General features: G+C 42.3%; 2 protein-coding genes across 6 annotated transcripts in view; one reads left to right on the top strand and one right to left on the bottom strand.

Moving 5' to 3' along the window:
• The window catches only part of LOC124150398 (lysosomal alpha-mannosidase-like), a 41,431-nt gene extending 35,229 nt beyond the window's left edge, over positions 1-6,202 (bottom strand). For all 3 annotated transcript variants that reach the window (XM_048400801.1, XM_048400799.1, XM_048400800.1), the window contains exons 1-4: positions 6,051-6,202; positions 2,034-2,136; positions 1,624-1,797; positions 784-977 (exon numbers count right to left, since the gene is read on the bottom strand). In XM_048400801.1, the coding sequence (XP_048256758.1) occupies positions 784-977; positions 1,624-1,797; positions 2,034-2,136; positions 6,051-6,170 (591 nt within the window). In that variant the 5' untranslated portion in view covers positions 6,171-6,202. The remainder of the gene's footprint in view (positions 1-783; positions 978-1,623; positions 1,798-2,033; positions 2,137-6,050) is intronic.
• Positions 6,203-6,571: 369 nt separating this feature from the next.
• LOC124126310 (transient receptor potential cation channel subfamily M member 2-like) overlaps positions 6,572-21,425 on the top strand; it is a 45,339-nt gene continuing 30,485 nt past the window's right edge. For all 3 annotated transcript variants that reach the window (XM_048400802.1, XM_048400804.1, XM_048400803.1), the window contains exons 1-11: positions 6,572-6,687; positions 7,087-8,138; positions 9,469-9,548; positions 10,654-10,825; positions 11,553-11,733; positions 12,679-12,848; positions 13,897-14,101; positions 14,222-14,384; positions 14,917-15,070; positions 16,527-16,602; positions 17,919-18,025. In XM_048400802.1, coding sequence (XP_048256759.1) covers positions 7,137-8,138; positions 9,469-9,548; positions 10,654-10,825; positions 11,553-11,733; positions 12,679-12,848; positions 13,897-14,101; positions 14,222-14,384; positions 14,917-15,070; positions 16,527-16,602; positions 17,919-18,025 — 2,310 coding nt within the window. In that variant the 5' untranslated portion in view covers positions 6,572-6,687; positions 7,087-7,136. The remainder of the gene's footprint in view (positions 6,688-7,086; positions 8,139-9,468; positions 9,549-10,653; positions 10,826-11,552; positions 11,734-12,678; positions 12,849-13,896; positions 14,102-14,221; positions 14,385-14,916; positions 15,071-16,526; positions 16,603-17,918; positions 18,026-21,425) is intronic.

Below are 21,425 nucleotides of genomic sequence, written 5' to 3' on the forward strand. Positions count from 1 at the left end.
AGTATATACACATGTGGCAATGTGTTTCCTGTCATTCAGTATATACACATGTGGCAATGTGTTTCCTGTCATTCAGTATATACACATGTGGCAATGTGTTTCCTGTCATTCAGTATATACATATGTGGCAATGTCTTTCCTGTTATTCAGTATATACACATGTGGCAATGTGTTTCCTGTCATTCAGTATATACATATGTGGCAATGTGTTTCCTGTTATTCAGTATATATACATGTGGCAATGTGTTTCCTGTCATTCAGTATATACACATGTGGCAATGTGTTTCCTGTCATTCAGTATATACATATGTGGCAATGTGTTTCCTGTCATTCAGTATATACATATGTGGCAATGTGTTTCCTGTCATTCAGTATATACACATGTGGCAATGTGTTTCCTGTCATTCAGTATATACATATGTGGCAATGTCTTTCCTGTTATTCAGTATATACACATGTGGCAATGTGTTTCCTGTCATTCAGTATATACACATGTGGCAATGTGTTTCCTGTTATTCAGTATATACACATGTGGCAATGTGTTTCCTGTCATTCAGTATATACACATGTGGCAATGTGTTTCCTGTCATTCAGTATATACATATGTGGCAATGTCTTTCCTGTTATTCAGTATATACATATGTGGCAATGTGTTTCCTGTCATTCAGTATATACATATGTGGCAATGTCTTTCCTGTTATTCAGTATATACATATGTGGCAATGTGTTTCCTGTCATTCAGTATATACACATGTGGCAATGTGTTTCCTGATGCCATCTTACCTGTGCAAACAGAGAAGCTTGTTCTCGTGAGTGTCCAAATGGATCAATCTGCCAAGCTATCCGAGGACGACCACACTCTCCAAAATTTGTCCTGAGGAACTCCAGCCCCAGTGCATGCTGGTCAATTATTGCGTTGTAGTGGGTGGACGCCTCATCGTTCATGCACCATCCTCCAAGGATAAACTCAAGGCGACCTACAACCAAATGAAACACAATAAATAAAATGAATGAATCTCTGAAGAGACAGTAACTGGAGGTGTCTGTAGGGTCAAGTCATTTGTCAACATGGCCATGGTCTTGAGGCAGTGAATCATCTTCGATCAAAAATTCAAGAAAATTGCTTCTTCTCATGATCTATGATCCTACATAGGGACAAAATAGATGTTCCAGATGCACACACATCAACTCTCCTGTGTACAATAGAATTCCTAAAGGCACACTAGAAGCATGACATCTACCTTCCTTGACAAGTCCTTTGACCACATCTCACCTTCCTTGACAAGTCCCTTGACCATGCCTCACCTTCCTTGACAAATCCCTTGACCATGTCTCACCTTCCTTGACAAGTCAGCCGACCACATCTCGCCTTCCTTGACAAGTCCCTTGACCATGTCTCACCTTCCTCGACAGACAACTGACCAGGTTTCATCTTCCTTTACAAGTCAGCTGACCACATCTCACCTTCCTTGACAAGTCCCTTGACCATGTCTCACCTTCCTTGACAAGACAACTGACCACATCTCACCTTCCTTGACAAGTCACCTGACCATGTCTCACCTTCCGTGACAAGACAACTGACCAGGTTTCACCTTTCCTTGAAGTCCCTTGAACACATCTCACCTTCCTTGACAAGTCCTTTGACTACATGTCTCATGCTGTCGTCCTGTTCGCGCCACCATCGGGCGAAGAATGCGATCTCCACGTAGATGAACCTGCGTGTGGGGTCCTTCTGCAGCTCCGGGATGACTGAGTCAAGGATGTACTGTACCCCTGCAGTCTGAATATCATTATGGTCTGCAAACAACACAAAAGAAAGAAAAGTAGTTGACTCGCATAGCCAGTTTCCACTTGTATCAATACTCATACTTATCATAGACTATAAATATTTGTGGAACAGTTTGATTGAGGGAATGGTTGACCTATTAACTGATTATTCATAAAATGAAATTGTTTTGTTCGAGGCAAGCTGGATCACAACAACTATGCTGAACATGCTGAAGGGAGTAAGGATTTATTCATGTAATTCCCACCTCCGTAGAAATACTGGTCCACAGTCTTCAGCCAGCCAACATCATCATGTGTGTGTGGAACTATGTGTACATTGATCATCCCCTCCTTCACAGGGTTACAGCTCTGAAAACGAAAAAGGATATGCATGATATGGGCAAGAAAGGAGAACACATGAATGTAAGAATGGACATTAAAACAGATGGGGGAGCATGTGGTAAACTTTTGTCACAGGGATACAGCTCTGAAAACGAAAAAGGATATGCATGATATGGGCAAGAAAGGAGAACACATGAATGTAAGAATGGACATTAAAACAGATGGGGGAGCATGTGGTAAACTTTTGTCACAGGGATACAGTTCTGAAAACGAAAAAGGATATGCATGATATGGGCAAGAAAGGAGAACACATGAATGTAAGAATAGACATTAAAACAGATGGGGGAGCATGTGGTAAACTTTTGTCACAGGGTTACAGTTCTGAAAACGAAAAAGGATATGCATGATATGGGCAAGAAAGGAGAACACATGAATGTAAGAATGGACATTAAAACAGATGGGGGAGCATGTGGTAAACTTTTGTCACAGGGATACAGTTCTGAAAACGAAAAAGGATATGTTTGATATGGGCAAGAAAGGAGAACACATGAATGTAAGAATGGACATTAAAACAGATGGGGGAGCATGTGGTAAACTTTTGTCACAGGGTTACAGTTCTGAAAACGAAAAAGGATATGCATGATATGGGCAAGAAAGGAGTACACATACATATATAAATGGATATCAAAATAGATCTGGGATCATATGGTAAACTTTTGCCATGTAATAAGTTAATGTTTACTGTGGGATGTCAGGGAAGTCTTAGGGTTACCATGGTTACTGTTAACTCAAAATTGAAAAATGAAAAGTCCAGAAAGTATATTTGAAAACAAACAAAATGTTAATTCGACTTAAAATGATGTTTCAGTTGACTTCTTCTTGTGAGCTGTACAAAGTGTGCAACATGTGGCATAAACTCACAACAGCGATATCTCACTAACATTAGGCGCCTATATTATGCCTTATTATCATGCAGAGTTCATGCATGTGTGATGCCTGAAAAGAAATACAGATACACAAGTTTAAACATGTTAAAGGCAGAGTGTTGTTATACTATTGGGTTTTCTAAATTCACATGCTCATATGTCAGCAAGTAATAATTAATTGGGGAATTGTGTATTTTACACAATTAAGCAGTTTATCTGGAACTCTACAGAATGACCCTTTCAAAACCAATTATCAATCGTCCATATAATAAGCTCCACTGGTAACTCATTTGGAATGCCAGCATGGAGCATATTTATAAAAAGTGTCAAAAGCAATAGTGTTTCTTGTGCTACGTATATTTAATTTGATAATACAACACTCTCTCTGTTTTATAGAAAATTTACTCAAAGAATGTTAGTTTTTAAAGTCAACTGCTGGTATGGGAGCCTGTGTGTTCAGAATAAATATGAAATACATTAAATTTTAAATACAGCTCGCAAAATCTCAGGAACCTAATTTTAACACATCGGCAAAATTCATGAACAGCAAATTGTCAAAAGGCACATAAGAAACTAAAGGACAGTAGGTATATAAGGAAGAGAATTTATGGATGTCAACCTCTTTATTATGATTAACACAATGTTTTGGAGCATATGCTTACTCCTTCATCAGGTGAATATATTCCGAAACATGTTCCTCATAATAAAGAAGTTGACATCCGTAAATTCTCTTCCTTATGTGTATCACTGCTTAATGCCTTTCAAAGACTAGTAGGTATATACCTATACTTTTAATAACCTTTCCTTGTCATCACCGTGATTGTGTTCAATTGTCTACATGTTTTTACTTGTCGTTATACCCCGGTATTAGTAACTGTCTAATTTTCTGAAGCACATATTTAAATATCATATATTTCTTTTTTTTCATATTTTAATGCTATTCAACAGTGCAATAGGATTTTCCCTTGGGATGATGGAGTCCTATCTTATCTCTTAACAGGTCATTTCATATCCTGGTACTTCCGTGACCCAGTAGTTTTATATTCAATGTGTCTTTTTGTAACCTTGCATCCTTCAGGTGATATTCTATCCAGTTTGTTTTTTATTCCTAGGTTGTTTACAGTCTGTTTGGCTCCAAATTGGAACAATGAATTGCAAGATAACTCAAAATCAGAAATAGTCTATTAAATGTCAATACGATACACAGCAATGAGTACCCTGTACCCCCACATTATCTGCTTGTCTATTTTAAAGTGAAACCAACAATATCTGTAAAAGTTGTATAAGAAACTATCATCTTGAACGGAGGGGGGCACAATGGTAGGAGGAACAGCACAAACACCCATTTTCACCACGTATCTTTTTGTATCTGTATCCATAGGTATGCAACAGTTGCCAGAGCTTGTATTTTGTAACAATTAAATCAGGTTCAGTTTCAAGGTTATTTCTTCAAGAGTCTTAGTGACATGTACTTATTTTCTGAATGCAGCTTAACTATTGCACGTCTCACTTGATTTTGCTTAAAACTGTTCCCATCTGCTTCAACTGATTGCTAGAGTCCTGTCGATGAACAACATTTCTCAGCTTGTTAGGAGGCACACTAAGAGCTTTAATAGCTTGCATGTAGCATACTTGTATTATTTGTGGCATAAAACGTACATTTTCCTCTTTCTGCTTCATAATGAAAGAATTCATACACCTTATAAATCAACTGTTCTACATCATTTGAGTAGCACATCTTGTCAGTCAACAAGGACGTATACTATGTAGTACGTGCAGTGCATGCTTGCGCTTTTCCTCCTTCTGTTGTGTCCCCACTCCATTGAAAATGTCAACTGGTACACATGACATGATAGTTTCTAAAACAACTTTTTTCAAAATTCCAGTGATGGGAATAAAAATAACAAACAACAGATATTGTTTGGTACAGGGTATTCATTGCCGTGTACCATATTGACATTTAACAGACTATTCCCACGTTTGATTTTCATCGTTCTCATTTTGAGCCAAACGGTATGGGCGGCCATTCGGGCAAAAAATACAAGGTTGAAAAAAAGGACAAAAGTATGCAATTAAGGTCAAATATTACAATTAAAGAACTAAATGTTACTACTAAAGGTCAAAACACAAAACAAACAGACGCCGGTTAAACTTACAAGTTGAAATAAATGTCAAAAGTATGCAATATTAATAATCAAATGTTACGAAAAGACGTCACAAGAAAAGAAAGAACAATATGTGTATGAAACAACAATATGTGTATGAAAGAACGTCAGTGAACACGAAAGGACGTTTTCAATAAAGAACGTCAGTGAGCACGAAAGGACGTTGACAATAGAGAAAGCCAGATGGCGCTGCAATTTGTAAAACATTCCGAATTTAATTGGCTTGTTCCGCCTTGTATATGATAATGGACTGTAGTAACTAGTATCACCTAAATTTATGCCTTCATAAGCATGATAAGACAATGTCATAAATGGATTTGATTGCATTTATTGAGAATAAGACTTTCTGTTAGCACCTGACAATCAATGTGGACCTGGTTTTATACATTTTGCAGATATAGATCTAGATACATGAAAACGTTTAAATAATTTATTATAAATGGAGCCAAGTTCAATGTTAAAATATGTTACAAGAGGTATCCACTTGTACCTTGGCATGATAGGTACTGTTCGTATTTTTGCCTATATATTTAATGTTACATTTCTGTGAAGCACTTGGTAGACTGGGGACCCAAATACTGCAGTTGACCCCTAGTCTGTCGTACAGACCCTAAAATATATATAACCAATAGAGCCCATGCAAGTCTATATTAGTGGTAAAGTCTATAGTACTCTTTTTTATTATATCTTATTAAGCAAAATTAACACACAAAATTCTTCAGTAAAATGCGTTCATTTCAGAGACTAGGTGTTAGTCTGCTACACATCATATTCATATGGGTGGATATTTAAGAAATCCTGAGTAACGGAACTACCAGGATACGAAATGATACGGAACCGTTCCACTTACTTCGTAACCGCATGTAGCTGCATCTGCCGTGAAATCAGTGACATCGCTTGGGCGAGAAACTGTCATACATATTTGTAGCAGAAACAGCAGAGCAATAACGTACAGACTGCAAACCTCCATTTTGTTCTGTCATGTGACTTCGGTGAAACCCCTTTCGTGTGGAGTGCGCACCAGAGGAAAGGGAACCAGTCTACTTAACAAGTTTCACTCAAGCTCCTTCCCAGCGCGTGACACCTTCGTTACACTCTCGGTAACATAGTATAGAGAGTTCCGCGAACGGAGTATCGCTGTGAGGAGCCTGTAGTTTCACTGTACGCACAGTTAGCTATGCGCTTCTATATATAGACGGGAGCCTAGTAATCGCACCAGCAGTTCTTACAACATTGTAAAATAAAAGTATGCTAAGCCCATATGTTAATATTACTTTTTCTTCAATAAATATAGCATTTACAAATCAAAATTACTGTTACTGAGGAGTCACATTAACCTTTAGGCTTATATCTGCGCTACGTTATTGACGTAAGCGACTGTTCTAAGAATCATCATGGCTACTTGTCAACAGATGTAAACATGCCAATGAAGCACCGGGAACATAGCATCATTTGGCGGGATACGTGATAAAATACCTCCAAATATGGTACATTGATTGTCATAATACATATGATTGATCTTTCCTTATAATACATAGAACTGATTACATGGTCATGGGAGTTGTACACTAAATATTATTGGGATTGATTGAAACAATGTCACAATGTTTAGGCCCCTATTGTCTTGTGTAACTTATGTTAGGCACTATGACAATCCCCCACGAGTTTTCATTCTAGTTACTCAATGGTTTCATTTTTGGATATTAATTGATTACCAGTCAACAGCTACGAAGTACAAGATTCATTTTCGCAAGTTAATCAAAGGTAGAACCAATGTGTTTGGCATACAGGCAGACAGACAAGAATCCTTACAACCATTTTCGGTCAAACACTCTCTGACTTATATTGTGACTAAGAATATAATATTGCATATATTTAATTACCAGGTGTGCACAGACTTACAACAAAACTGCATCCTTAATGAGGTCAACAAAATATGTCACAAGATGGGGGATCATTCCTTCTGCGACAGCGTGTGTTGAGTGTAGGATCTGAGAGAGAGTTGGATGACTTAGCCGCAGCTCGCAGTGGGACATCAGCTGACCTGCAGGCCCTGCACCAGGTCAAGGAAACTATGGAAGACGACCATGACAATAACTCCTACTTAGACATGTATCGTCCTGGCACAGCGAAACCACCTCACCATCATCGGACAGATGATGGTGAAGAAGATTCTACTCACAGACCATCACAGGCTGACCGTGATGTCAAACACAGGGCTGCTGCAAAAGTTGGTGCTCAAAGAGCTCCTGAGCATAAAAACACTCAAAACATGAATCAGTGGAGTGTTGATGCTTCTGACAATTCGGAGAGTGGACCCACAATTGGAAGTCCTGTTAAACTTAAAGAAAGTCTCCCTGAAGTTGAGATAGTAAAAGCTGGAGCATCAAAGGGAGGCTACTCTGAAGAAGCAGGTGTAAGTGAGGGTGTTTCTCGTGGCCCCCGGTACTCTAGTCACAGAAGCTACAATGAGATGCTGGATAACATGTCTGTTCAGGATCCATTTAATACAGACTATCAATCTTCAGGAAAATCAAAATCTAAAATTCCTAAGAAGAAGAAAAGCATTTCACAGGACCAAAGTTCTGATTCAATTCCAATGGGCAGGGTTTCAAAGCAGTTTACTAAGGAACCAAAGAAGCTGAGGAAAAAGCACCGTCATCGTCACCACCACCAAGGCAGCGAGTCCCTCAACAGCACTGCTACGTACGTGATCGAACCAGGCGTTGTTAACGATGGATACGAGGATTCAGGGAGCAGTACAAGAAAAGGGAGCAAAGGTGTTGTCGATGACCATGTAAGTAACGCAACATACACATTATCCGAAGGAGAACCTGAGAGCCAGGGCTTGAAGGAAAGTTTCAACAAGCTCATGCGGAAACTTAACACAGTGAAAGTACCATCTGGGCCGGCCGAGACTGGAAGCCACTTGAACCAGGTATGCTGTTTGTCTTTACCAGTTTAGTTTATTTCATTATTGTTATGTTGTTTCATGGCCAACATGGCCCCTTCTCATACAAGGGGATGCAACAACAACAGTGTCCATAACATTACATCCCCCTTTGTTTGGAGAATTTTTGGTAAATCAATGTTGGGAACACTATCATATTTTCGCTTATCACATCTGGACAGAGAAATTGAAACAACATGCATTAAAGTAACGAGTAAACTATATAGAAGTTTACAAGGAGACCTCCCTGGCCCATCGGTGTTATGAGCATAAGTAAACTATATAGAAGTTTACAAGGAGACCTCCCTGGCCCATCAGTGTTAGGAGCACAAGTAAACTATATAGAAGTTTTCAAGGAGACCTCCCTGGCCCATCAGTGTTACAAGTACAAGTAAACTATATAGAAGTTTTCAAGGAGATCTCCCTGGCCCATCTGTGTTACGAGCACAAGTAAACTATATAGAAGTTTACAAGGAGACCTCCCTGGCCCATCAGTGTTACGAGCACAAGTAAACTATATAGAAGTTTTCAAGGAGACCTCCCTCTCCCATCAGTGTTACGAGTACAAGTAAACTATATAGAAGTTTTCAAGGAGATCTCCCTGGCCCATCAGTGTTACGAGCACAAGCAAACTATATAAAAGTTTACAAGGAGACCTCCCTGGCCCATCAGTGTTACGAGCACAAGTAAACCATAGTCCAGAGCTCCAGATAAGCTGCGTATCTGCATAAAATACGCATCAGAAATGGAGAAATACGCAGTAAAATAAAATCCAAGCGTATCAAATACGCAACGAACATTACAGATACGCTACAAAAATAAAACTTGTGCGTATCATCAAAATATTGTGAAGTAACCCTGCGTATTCGATTAGCAAATCAGCAACTTATTTTGAAATTATAAACGGGCATTCGGTCAACCTTGCCAAACTCCACGATGACAGTTACATCATGATCATTTGCCATCACACTTTCTTGCAGAAGTATCTTCGTATTTTTTAGTCCTATAAAGCTCTCGAACCCACACGACACCAGTTTGCAGGGACTAGATGAATAGTGTTTTTAAATATTTAACTTAAATACCCATATGTGTAAAAACTAGTGGTTAACAGAAATTTGAATACCCAGATAGAATTACTGATACCCAATGATTTTAAAATGCATGGGTAAAATACCCACAACACCAAAAGCTTATCTGGAGCTCTGATAGTCAGTAGAAGATCTATGAATTAATCAGGTAGAAATTACCCAGTTTATTCTAACACCATTAATTCTCTTATCATTTGGCTGATCTCAGCATTCCTATTTATTTGTTTCAGAGAGCAGTTTCTTCATTCATTTCAAGGAAAATAAAGCAACGAGAGTGTAAGAAGTTTGCAAAAGACAAAAACTCAAAGATGTAAGTCATGCTTATGATGTCTTGATATTTGGCAGGAGAGTGTTTTTCCAATATCATGTGATGATTATTGTGATTATGAACATGTTTATTGATAGCAATTACAATTGTTACAACTGACACTTATCATGCTTATACTTATCATGCTTATTATGTGAGCATTTATTTATATAGGGTAAAGGAATGCTTGTGTTTAATATAGTCACATATAGTCAATATTACCATGATTATAACTAGTTCTCCTGTTGATCATTACCATGATTATAGCTAGTTTTACTGTGGATTATTACCATGATTATAACCAGTTTTACTGTGCATTATTACCATAATTATAACTAGTTTTCCTGTGGATTATTACCATAATTATAACTAGTTTTACTGTGGTTATAACTAGTTTTCCTGTGGATTATTACCATAATTATAACTAGTTTTTCTGTGCATCATTACCATGATTATAACTGGTTTTCATGTGGATTATTAACATAATTATAACTAGTTTTCCTGTGGGTCATTACCATGATTATAACTAGTTTTACTGTGGGTCATTACCATGATTATAACTAGTTTTACTGTGGGTCATTACCATGATTATAACTAGTTTTCCTGTGGGTCATTACCATGATTATAACTAGTTTTCCTGTGGGTCATTACCATGATTATAACTAGTTTTCCTGTGGGTCATTACCATGATTATAACTAGTTTTCCTGTGGGTCATTACCATGATTATAACTAGTTTTCCTGTGGGTCATTAACATAATTATAACTAGTTTTCCTGTGGGTCATTACCATGATTATAACTAGTTTTACTGTGGGTCATTACCATGATTATATCGACAGTTTGCCTGTTCAGTATTATTGAACTGAACAGGTTGTTACACTGGGGATACCTTTAACTCAGGTAAACTGACTTTGTTTGGTGTAAATTTCTATTAAAACTTTGACATAGTGTTGCAGTATTCCTGTTAATGATAGGTCTACATATTGCCATCCTCAACACACACACACCTTTATGTTGTAACGTTACTTCAGTGGTGACAGAATTTCACCTGTCCGTGCATGCTGCATTGCTGGAACCATGGCCAGTTTACTATTCTGATTCTCGTTCAGGAACTCGTGTCTGTGCGGGCGTCCCATACAATGGCATGAAGACCGAGGCATCCACATAGACCTGAAGAAACATGAGATCTGGAACATGAAGACACACACTGATACAATGCCGTGTGATTCCTTCGGAGAAATTCTTTTTCGAGGATTCGGTCATGATGTCTCTAACTCTCCGGTAGGTTATCCATATATACTCATGGGGGAAATAAGGGAACCATTATTCCGACATGTTTTGTATGTACTCGCGGAGGGAGAAAGGAAGCAATTGTGATGTCGGATGTGTACATTTACTCATTGAAGTCACTTTGTAATCAGTACTTGCACCAGATAGACAGAATCATATTGGTATGAAGTTTTCTTTGTATATAGCGGGGGCACGGGTGGCCCAGTCGTCTAAGGCGCCGCGATTCGCTGTGCAGAGTTGCGTCCCTTGGGCACGCCAGAAACCTATGATTGTGGGTTCGAATCCCGGTTCACCCCAATTATGTTTCTAGGTTTGTCAGCACCATACCCGTGCTCGTGGGTTTCACCGAAGTGGTAAACGTCTGAGACCTGCATCACTTCGGGCTTTCCTCCCACATTAAGCTGACACGCCGTGATATAACTGGAATACTGTTAATAGCAGCGTTAAACACAACTCACTCACTCACTCACTCACTCTTGTATATAGCACTCTTTTTTAAATCAGACCAGACAAACTTTAGCTGCAATGTTATGTGTTCTCTTATCTATTCCAGTATATGTCCCTTGTTTTCCTACAACATTTTGGATACATTGTAAATCTAGCTCCACTTCATGATGATTCAGAGGAATCTCTCTGTGTTTGTTCTTCGAATGTTCAATGCAGTTACTTATTTGAGTTGAAACTCATTGTCAACAATGTATGTCAACAATGATTTCAGTATGTGCGTGTGGACCCCATCTGTGACCTGAACAATATCTGGACCATCTTGACAGACCTGTGGGACCTGCCCATTCCTAAACTCATTATCTCCGTGACCGGTGGCGCCAAGAGATTTGACCTGAAGCCGCGACTGCGTAGACTGTTGAAGGAGGGGCTGTGTCACGCAGCAGCAAGTACAGGTAATTAATGTTGCACATAAAAAGTAAATATTCTTACCTCTATTTAAGGATCGACTGTGGATTTTTTTCGGTTTATTGAGGTAGGAATTGAAAAACTGATGTGCAAACTGTATGAATCCACAGAGCAGATTCTTACAATAGTTAGCACATCGGTTTTTCGACAATGAAAACATGTGTTATCTACAATAGTTTAACCAAAAACTGTGTTATAAATCAAAGCTGACAAAAATGATGAGATTGATAAACATTCTTGGTGTAGGAATACATACTGTGGTGTGACATGAATCTGGTGATTGCTTAATTTATGCACATAAGTTGACACACACACAAAGTCAGTAGCCAATCAACGTAGAGTAGGATCAAAACAGGGTTCATAGGACCTGTCAATCAAGGGAAGAGGCGAGAAGAACAGTAATGAACTGGAACAAATATGTCTGGGAGAAGGCGGCTGTTTCAAACGACATGGTCAGTTACTGCCAGATTCAAACAGGAGAGCAGACAAAAAACAGGAGAGCGAGCCTGCATGTTTGAGGTTTCATTCCTTCTCGGCCTTCAGTCTCAAAGGGTAGTTTGGACAATGAATATGCATGAATTGGGCTAAATGTCCTGTGAATAACGATACACATGAGCAGTAAGGGAATTCCCTCGACTGTTATATTGGGATTCCACGAAATTCTAAAGTAATAAAAGTCATCTGCTTCGGCCTGGCTTGGCCTAATTTTTTACATTCATTGGGAAATGAATGCAATAACATGATAACATGTGACCAGTTCAGCTGATCAGAATTCAGTAATTACAATGAACACAATGAAAATTGAATTATTCCCTGTTGATGTGACACTGCCTACACCAGTGCCAGGATATATTATAGTGTTAACAACTTGTAATCAATGTATCACCATTTCACCATTAGACTGGCTAGCACTGACCACTGTTTGCCTCCAGGTGCATGGATGATCACAGGGGGGACGTCGGCGGGGGTCATGGAGTTTGTGGGGGAGGCAGTGCAGGACTACACCGCCGCTATCGGCAACCCGGAGCACAACAAGGTCGTTGCACTCGGCATAGCAACATGGGGCGTTGTGGCAAATAACTTTGCACTGGATGGTGAAGGAGTAAGTGTGTGTTTCATGCAGAGCTTGGTACATCTTCACTCAGTCAGATTCCTAGAGCTAAGGATGCATAAACTTAGCTGTCATTGCTGGAATATACCATGTGACAGTGTAGTGTCATCAGTGCCTCACTGTGACAAGAATGAATTTTGATTTTGATGTAGTACTGGCTTTTCTGTACACTGGCTATTCTATAATACCGGCTATTCTGTAACCCCAGCTGTTCTGTAAGACCAACTGTTCTGTAACCCCAACTGTTCTGTAACCCCAGCTCTTCTGTAACACCAGCTTCTGTGTAACCCCAGCTTTTCTGTTACCCCAGCTGTTCTGTAACCCTAGCTGTTCTATAACACCAGCTGTTCTGTAACCCTAGCTGTTCTGTTACCCTAGCTGTTCTGTAACACCGGCTATTCTGTAACCCCAGCTGTTCTGTAAGACCAACTGTTCTGTAATCCTAGCTGTTCTGTATCCCCAACTGTTCTGTAACCCCAGCTCTTCTGTAACACCAACTCTTCTGTAACACCAGCTGTTCTGTAACCCAGGCTGTTCTGTAACCCCAACTGTTATGTAAGACCAACTGTTCTGTAACCCCAGCTATTCTGTAACCCCAGCTGTTCTGTAATCCCAGCTGTTCTGTAATCCTAGCTGTTCTGTATCCCCAGCTGTTGTGTAACCCCAGCTCTTCTGTAACCCTAGCTGTTCTGTAACACCAGCTGTTCTGTAATCCTAGCTGTTCTGTAACCCTAGCTGTTCTGTAACACCAGCTGTTCTGTAACCCTAGCTGTTCTGTAACCCTAGCTGTTCTGTAACCCCAGCTGTTGTGTAACCCTAGCTGTTCTATAACCCTAGTTGTTCTCTAACCCCAGCTCTTCTGTAACCCCAGCTCTTCTGTAACACCAGCTCTTCTGTAACCCCAGCTCTTCTGTAACCCCAGCTCTTCTGTAACCCCAGCTCTTCTGTAACCCCAGCTCTTCTGTAACCCCAGCTCTTCTGTAACACCAGCTGTTCAGTAACACCAGCTGTTCTGTAACCCCAGCTGTTCTGTATTCAGGACGAAGGTCTGTTCCCCGCCACCTATGCTGTGGAGGACGTTGAGGCCACGGGGTCAGGGTCGACGTCCCTGGATCACAACCACACCCACTTCATCCTCGTCGATGATGGCACATCAGGGAAGTATGGGGCAGAGATCAAGTTCCGCACCAAGCTGGAGAGCTTCATCTCAAGGAAGGTGGAGACTGGAGTGTCGGAGAGTCAGAGTGAGTCCTGTACAGCCTGTAACAGATCAATGTGTCATAAATCAGGTCCTGGAAGTGCCAGTACAGAAAGGATATGATGTTATGCTTCTAGTCTGTCATGTATGATATATTGTTTTACAGGTGTGAATGTCCCGAATGTGCTGATCGTGGTGGAGGGAGGCCTGAACACGATGCGGACTGTCAGCGAATCCATCCAGCGTAACACCCCAGTGGTCGTCATCGAGGGGTCGGGCAGGGCAGCCGAGTACATTGCCCTCGGCTACAAACTCACAAAAAGCAAGGAGTAAGGACTCTTTACAATGTACACTGTAGCATTCCTTGAAGACCTGTCTAGTCACATGTAGCATTCCTGGAAGACCTGTCTAGTCACCTGTAGCATTCCTTGAAAACCTTTCTAGCCACCTGTAGCATTCCTTGAAGACCTGTCTAGCCACCTGTAGCATTCCTTGAAGACCTGTCTAGCCACCTGAAGCATTCCTTGAAGACCTGTCTAGCCACCTGTAGCATTCCTTGAAGACCTGTCTAGCCACCTGTAGCATTCCTTGAAGACCTGTCTAGCCACCTGTAGCATTCCTTGAAGACCTGTCTTGTCACCTGTCTAACTATATTGTTTGAAGAAACATTACTCTGGTTATTGTCAGTGTTGTACATCCATTACAATAGTAGCGCAACAGTGGCTTAAATTCTCCCAATACTAATTTCTATTGCAATGCCCTGGTAGTCTCCCTTGAAACACTACACATAACATGAACAATACATAAAGAACCCATGAAGAATAAATAGGGCCAATGATGTATGTATATTGGTATTTTCAGTGAGGAGAAGAGCTCCTTTCCTCGAGACTTCAATGCTATTATGACGGAGAAAGCTCGTAAGATGTTTGTGTGGAAGTCAACTGACTCCGAAGTGGACAAGAAGATTCAGGAGTGTCTGCTCAACCTCAGGGACTGCCTGGAGAATCGCAGACTGGTCAGTTGTACACCAGTACCCTGTTCACCTCACATATCTAGTGTTCACCTCACATGTCTAGTGTTCACTTCACATGTCCAGTGTTCACTTCACATGTCCTGTGTTCACCCCACATATCTAGTGTTCACATCTCATGTCTAGTGTTCACATCACATGTCTAGTGTTCACATCTCATGTCTAGTGTTCACATCACATGTCCAGTGTTCACATCTCATGTCCATTGTTCATCTCACATGTCTAGTGTTCACATCTCATGTCCAGTGTTCACATCTCATGTCTAGTGTTCACTTCACATGTCCAGTGTTCACTTCACATGTCCTGTGTTCACCCCACATGTCTAGTGTTCACATCTCATGTCTAGTGTTCACATCTCGTGTCTAGTGTTCACATCTCATGTCTAGTGTTCACCCCACATGTCTAGTGTTCACATCTCATGTCTAGTGTTCACCCCACATGTCTAGTGTTCACATCTTATGTCTAGTGTTCACATCTCATGTCTAGTGTTCACATCTCATGTCTAGTGTTCACATCACATGTCTAGTATTCACCTCACATGTCTAGTGTTCACCCCACATGTCACCCCACATGTCTAGTGTTCACATCTCATGTCTAGTGTTCACATCTCATGTCTAGTGTTCACATCACATGTCCAGTGTTCATCTTACACATGTCTAGTGTTCACATCACATGTCTAGTGTTCATCTCACATGTCTAATGTTCACATCACATGTCCAGTGTTCATCTTACACATGTCTAGTGTTCACATCACATGTCTAGTGTTCATCTCACATGTCTAATGTTCACATCACATGTCCAGTGTTCATCTCACATGTCTAATGTTCACATCACATGTCTAGTGTTCATCTCACATGTCTAATGTTCACATCACATGTCTAGTGTTCATCTCACATGTCCAGTGTTCATCTCACATGTCTAGTGTTCACATCACATGTCTAGTGTTCATCTCACATGTCTAATGTTCACATCACATGTCCAGTGTTCATCTCACATGTCTAATGTTCACATCACATGTCTAGTGTTCATCTCACATGTCTAATGTTCACATCACATGTCCAGTGTTCACCTCACATGTCTAGTGTTCACATCATATGTCCCGTGTTCACATCACATTGCTTGTGTTCATATCACATGTCTAATGTTCACATCTCATGTCTAGTGTTCACATCAGTTTAAATAGTTTGGTAACTGATGATCCAACTATTCCTACATGTTTACTTCCCTGTTGCCTGATGCAGGTGCCAACAACAAGTGGTTGTTGTTTTCATTAAAATGAGAATTATTATTTTTACAATTAAACACCCCTCTTAATAGTACATTCTTTATATTTAGTTGTCATTTTAGTCCTAACTTCAGAACTCTTGGGGGGTTTGAAAGTAAAATTGCGTAAATTTTGTAAAAATGTTACTGTTGTACAGTTTTTCCTCTCTTTCTACAGATAAACGTGTATAACCTGGAGAATGCTGCCTCCATTCGAGACATAGACAGAGCTATTCTGTATGCTCTGTTGAAGGGTAGGAAGCAATGACCATTCTACTCCATCCGACACTATATCTATTTATTATGTTTATTTTTTTTTCTTTCTCATAAATCTCCTTCCCCTTCTCACATCCCCTCCTTGCATCCTCTCCTCACATCCCTCTCTTTCCATCCACTCCCTACATCCCCTTCACACATCTCCTCCTCACATCCCCTCCTAACATCCTCTCCTCTCCTCTTCACATCCATTCCTCAGATCCTCCCTTTCCATCTTCTCCTCACATCCTCTCTTTCCATCCGCTCCACACATCACCTCCTTGCGTCCTCTCCTCACATCTGCTCCCAACATCCCCTCCTAACATCCTCTCTTTCAATCTTCTCCACACATGCTCTCCTAACATCCTCTCTTTCCATCTTCTCCACACATGCTCTCCTCACATCATCTCTTTCCATCTTCTCCTCACATCACCTCCTCACATCCCCTCCTTGCATCCTCTCCTCACATCCTCTACTCGCATCCACAGCCAACATCCTCTCACAAAAATCCTCTCACAACATCCTCTCATGCCTCTTTTCTCTCCTACTCTCCTCATCCTCTTCCCACATCCTCTCTTTTTCACCCTCTCCTTACATCCTCTCCATCTCACCCCTTCTCCTCTGACACTTTCCTTATGCCCTCTCTCCTCACACCCTCTCCATCACACCCACTCTCCTCACCTCCTCTCCAATCCCCCCACTCTCCTCACCTCCTCTCCATCACACCCACTCTCCTCACATCCTCTCCATCACCCCCACTCTCCTCACCTCCTCTCCATCACACCCACTCTCCTCACCTCCTCTCCAATCCCCCCACTCTCCTCACCTCCTCTCCATCACACCCACTCTCCTCACCTCCTCTCCAATCCCCCCACTCTCCTCACCTCCTCTCCATCACACCCACTCTCCTCACATCCTCTCCATCACCCCCACTCTCCTCACATCCTCTCCATTACCCCCACTCTCCTCACATCCTCTCCATTACCCCCACTCTCCTCACATCCTCTCCATCACACCCACTCTCCTCACATCCTCTCCATTACCCCCACTCTCCTCACATCCTCTCCATTACCCCCACTCTCCTCACCTCCTCTCCATCACCCCCACTCTCCTCACATCCTCTCCATTACCCCCTCTCTCCTCACCTCCTCTCCATCACCCCCACTCTCCTCACATCCTCTCCATTACCCCCACTCTCCTCACCTCCTCTCCATCACACCCACTCTCCTCACCTCCTCTCCATTACACCCACTCTCCTCACATCCTCTCCATCACCCTGCTCACCCCCTCCTCACATCCTTTGCTGATGTTCCAGCCAACAGGTCCAATGCCAACTCCCAGCTGGCCCTGGCCCTTGCCTGGAACCGGTGTGACATCGCACGCCAGGAGATCTTCACCCCCTCCAACCGTAAATACTGGCAGGTAGGTCGTAGTTCCTTATGGTGATTCACCCCCAGTAACCACAGACACTGGCAGATAGGTCGTAGTTCCTTATGGTAATTCACCCCCAGTAACCACAGACATTGGCAGGTAGGTCGTAGTTCCTCCAGGGGATTCACCCCCAGTAACCACAGACACTGGCAGGTAGGTCGTAGTTCCTCCAGGGGATTCACCCCCAGTAACCACAGACACTGGCAGATAGGTCGTAGTTCCTTATGGGGATTCACCCCCAGTAACCACAGACACTGGCAGATAGGTCGTAGTTCCTCCAGGGGATTCACCCCCAGTAACCACAGACACTGGCAGGTAGGTCGTAGTTCCTCCAGGGGATTCACCCCCAGTAACCACAGACACTGGCAGGTAGGTCGTAGTTCCTCCAGGGGATTCACCCCCAGTAACCACAGACACTGGCAGATAGGTCGTAGTTCCTTATGGGGATTCACCCCCAGTAACCACAGACACTGGCAGATAGGTCGTAGTTCCTCCAGGGGATTCACCCCCAGTAACCACAGACACAGGCAGGTAGGTCGTAGTTCCTCCAGGGGATTCACCCCCAGTAACCACCGACACTGGCAGATAGGTCGTAGTTCCTCCAGGGGATTCACCCCCAGTAACCACAGACACTGGCAGGTAGGTCGTAGTTCCTCCAGGGGATTCACCCCCAGTAACCACAGACACTGGCAGGTTGGTCGTAGTTCCTTATGGGGATTCACCCCCAGTAACCACAGACACAGGCAGGTAGGTCGTAGTTCCTCTAGGGGATTCACCCCCAGTAACCACAGACACTGGCAGGTAGGTCGTAGTTCCTCCAGGGGATTCACCCCCAGTAACCACAGACACTGGCAGATAGGTCGTAGTTCCTCCAGGGGATTCACCCCCAGTAACCACAGACACTGGCAGGTAGGTCGTAGTTCCTCCAGGGGATTCACCCCCAGTAACCACAGACACTGGCAGGTAGGTCGTAGTTCCTTATGGGGATTCACCCCCAGTAACCACAGACACTGGCAGATAGGTCGTAGTTCCTTATGGGGATTCACCCCCAGTAACCACAGACACTGGCAGATAGGTCGTAGTTCCTCCAGGGGATTCACCCCCAGTAACAACAGACACTGGCAGATAGGTCGTAGTTCCTTATGGTGATTCACCCCCAGTAACCACAGACACTGGCAGATAGGTCGTAGTTCCTTATGGGGATTCACCCCCAGTAACCACAGACACTGGCAGATAGGTCGTAGTTCCTTATGATGATTCACCCCCAGTAACCACAGACACTGGCAGGTAGGTCGTAGTTCCTCCAGGGGATTCACCCCCAGTAACCACAGACACTGGCAGATAGGTCGTAGTTCCTCCAGGGGATTCACCCCCAGTAACCACAGACACTGGCAGATAGGTCGTAGTTCCTCCAGGGGATTCACCCCCAGTAACCACAGACACTGGCAGGTAGGTCGTAGTTCCTCCAGGGGATTTCCAGGTGGAACCTTCCTTTTCCTTCACGATTGTTGCTATTCAAGGTTTCTGTTTGTATCATATTGAAGAGGAGAGCACTGCACATTTCATCAAGAAAATACTAAATTGACTTTTATCCTGACTCATACATATTGCTTATTTCCACACATTTCCGAAAGGTAGTGTTTTCCTGGATTACAGACAAGACGTCTCACCCAAAAGCACTCCTGGATTGCACATATGCATTGGAAGCACGTGACCAAGCTTGGTTACTCATCATTCTCTCATTTTTGCACTACCAGTTAGGAAATTTGTTTTCTGTGCTCATTAATCTGAGCCATCCTGTCAAAATTAACCATTTTAGACAAAACAAATTGCTCTGATTACATTTTTCTAACCTTTATACATCATAACTAATGATGATTTTTTGTATTTGGGTTATGATTTTTTATATTTTTGGACTTAAAATTTTCCTCTGTTTTCATAATGAAATCATGTACAATATGTCATGTGCATGTTTCATCTGTTCGGGCTGCATTCCTCAACACTGCCCTGCATAGAGGAGCTGTAGTTTCTTCTATCACTTAGGAGAGGAAGACTTTGCACAAAACCTAGGTCCTTATGGTGCAGAGGAAAAAGGTAGACCGTTAGAGGACAGATTCATCACGATCTACATCCTCCTCACTTCAATGAAGAAGAAACGTGAGGTAACACCAACATTTTTTCAGAGGAAGAGAGGCATTCTAACTTCAGAGAGAAAATTCTTCTTGATCTGTCTACCTCACAGAACAACCCAGTCATCCCTACAAATTCTTCCCTAGGCAGCAGGAGTGTCAACGCCCTTCTTAAGGGTTCATCTATTGACTAAGAAGAAATCTCCTACTATCTTGTTCGATCTCAAGAACCTTCAGTCTTTGGCAAAAAAGAAAAGTACATATCCTTCCTCAATGAAGTCGTCTCTAACCATGGGAGAGCATGTCTACTCAAAGGTGATCACCACCACGAAGCCAGTTGCATCATCATCCATGAAAGGGGTCCGTGGAGCTTAGAAGACGCAGCCAACCATCTCCACGCATCCATAGACAGTGGTACCCACCACACAGACGCAGCATTCACACAGCCACAGACCTTCACGCAGCCTCCAATATTCACACAGCCACAGACCTTCACGCAGCCTCCAATATTCACACAGCCACACACCTTCACGCAGCCTCCAATATTCACACAGCCACACACCTTCACGCAGCCTCCAATATTCACACAGCCACACACCTTCACACAGCCTCCAATATTCACACAGCCACAGACCTTCACGCAGCCTCCAATATTCACACAGCCACACACCTTCACGCAGCCTCCAATATTAACACAGCCACAGACCTTCACACAGCCTCCAATATTCACACAGCCACAGACCTTCACTCAGCCTCCAACATTCACACAGCCACACACCTTCACCTCCAACATTCACGCAGCCTCCAACATTCACACAGCCACAGACCTTCACCTCCAACATTCACGCAGCCTCCAACATTCACACAGCCACAGACCTTCACCTCCAACATTCACGCAGTCTCCTTTCTTCCAGCAGGGTACAATACCAGCTTCATCTAGTGATTCAGATTTAGTAGCCAGCATCACAAAGCAGGTTCTACTTGCTATGCTGTTGCTATGAGCTATTAGCTTGTATCACAGATGAACTCCCCATCACTTCACCTTCTAGAGATTCTTCCCCTCTGATATTTATTGCATGAAGGGTGATGATATTGACACCTTAACTATTCCACCTATGAAACCAATTTTATAAGTAGTAAAGAATCTGGATGCTTCCTTCACCAAGACGACACAACCCATGGGCTACAAACTCCTGGTTTCAGTTCCAAGAAGCTCCCTTTGCATGGCATGACGGCTTTCCTCCGGGCTCCAGGCTCCGGAA

The sequence above is a fragment of the Haliotis rufescens genome, unplaced genomic scaffold (genome assembly GCF_023055435.1).
Source record: "Haliotis rufescens isolate VD_foot unplaced genomic scaffold, xgHalRufe1.0.p SCAF_20, whole genome shotgun sequence".
Lineage (NCBI taxonomy): Eukaryota > Metazoa > Mollusca > Gastropoda > Lepetellida > Haliotidae > Haliotis > Haliotis rufescens.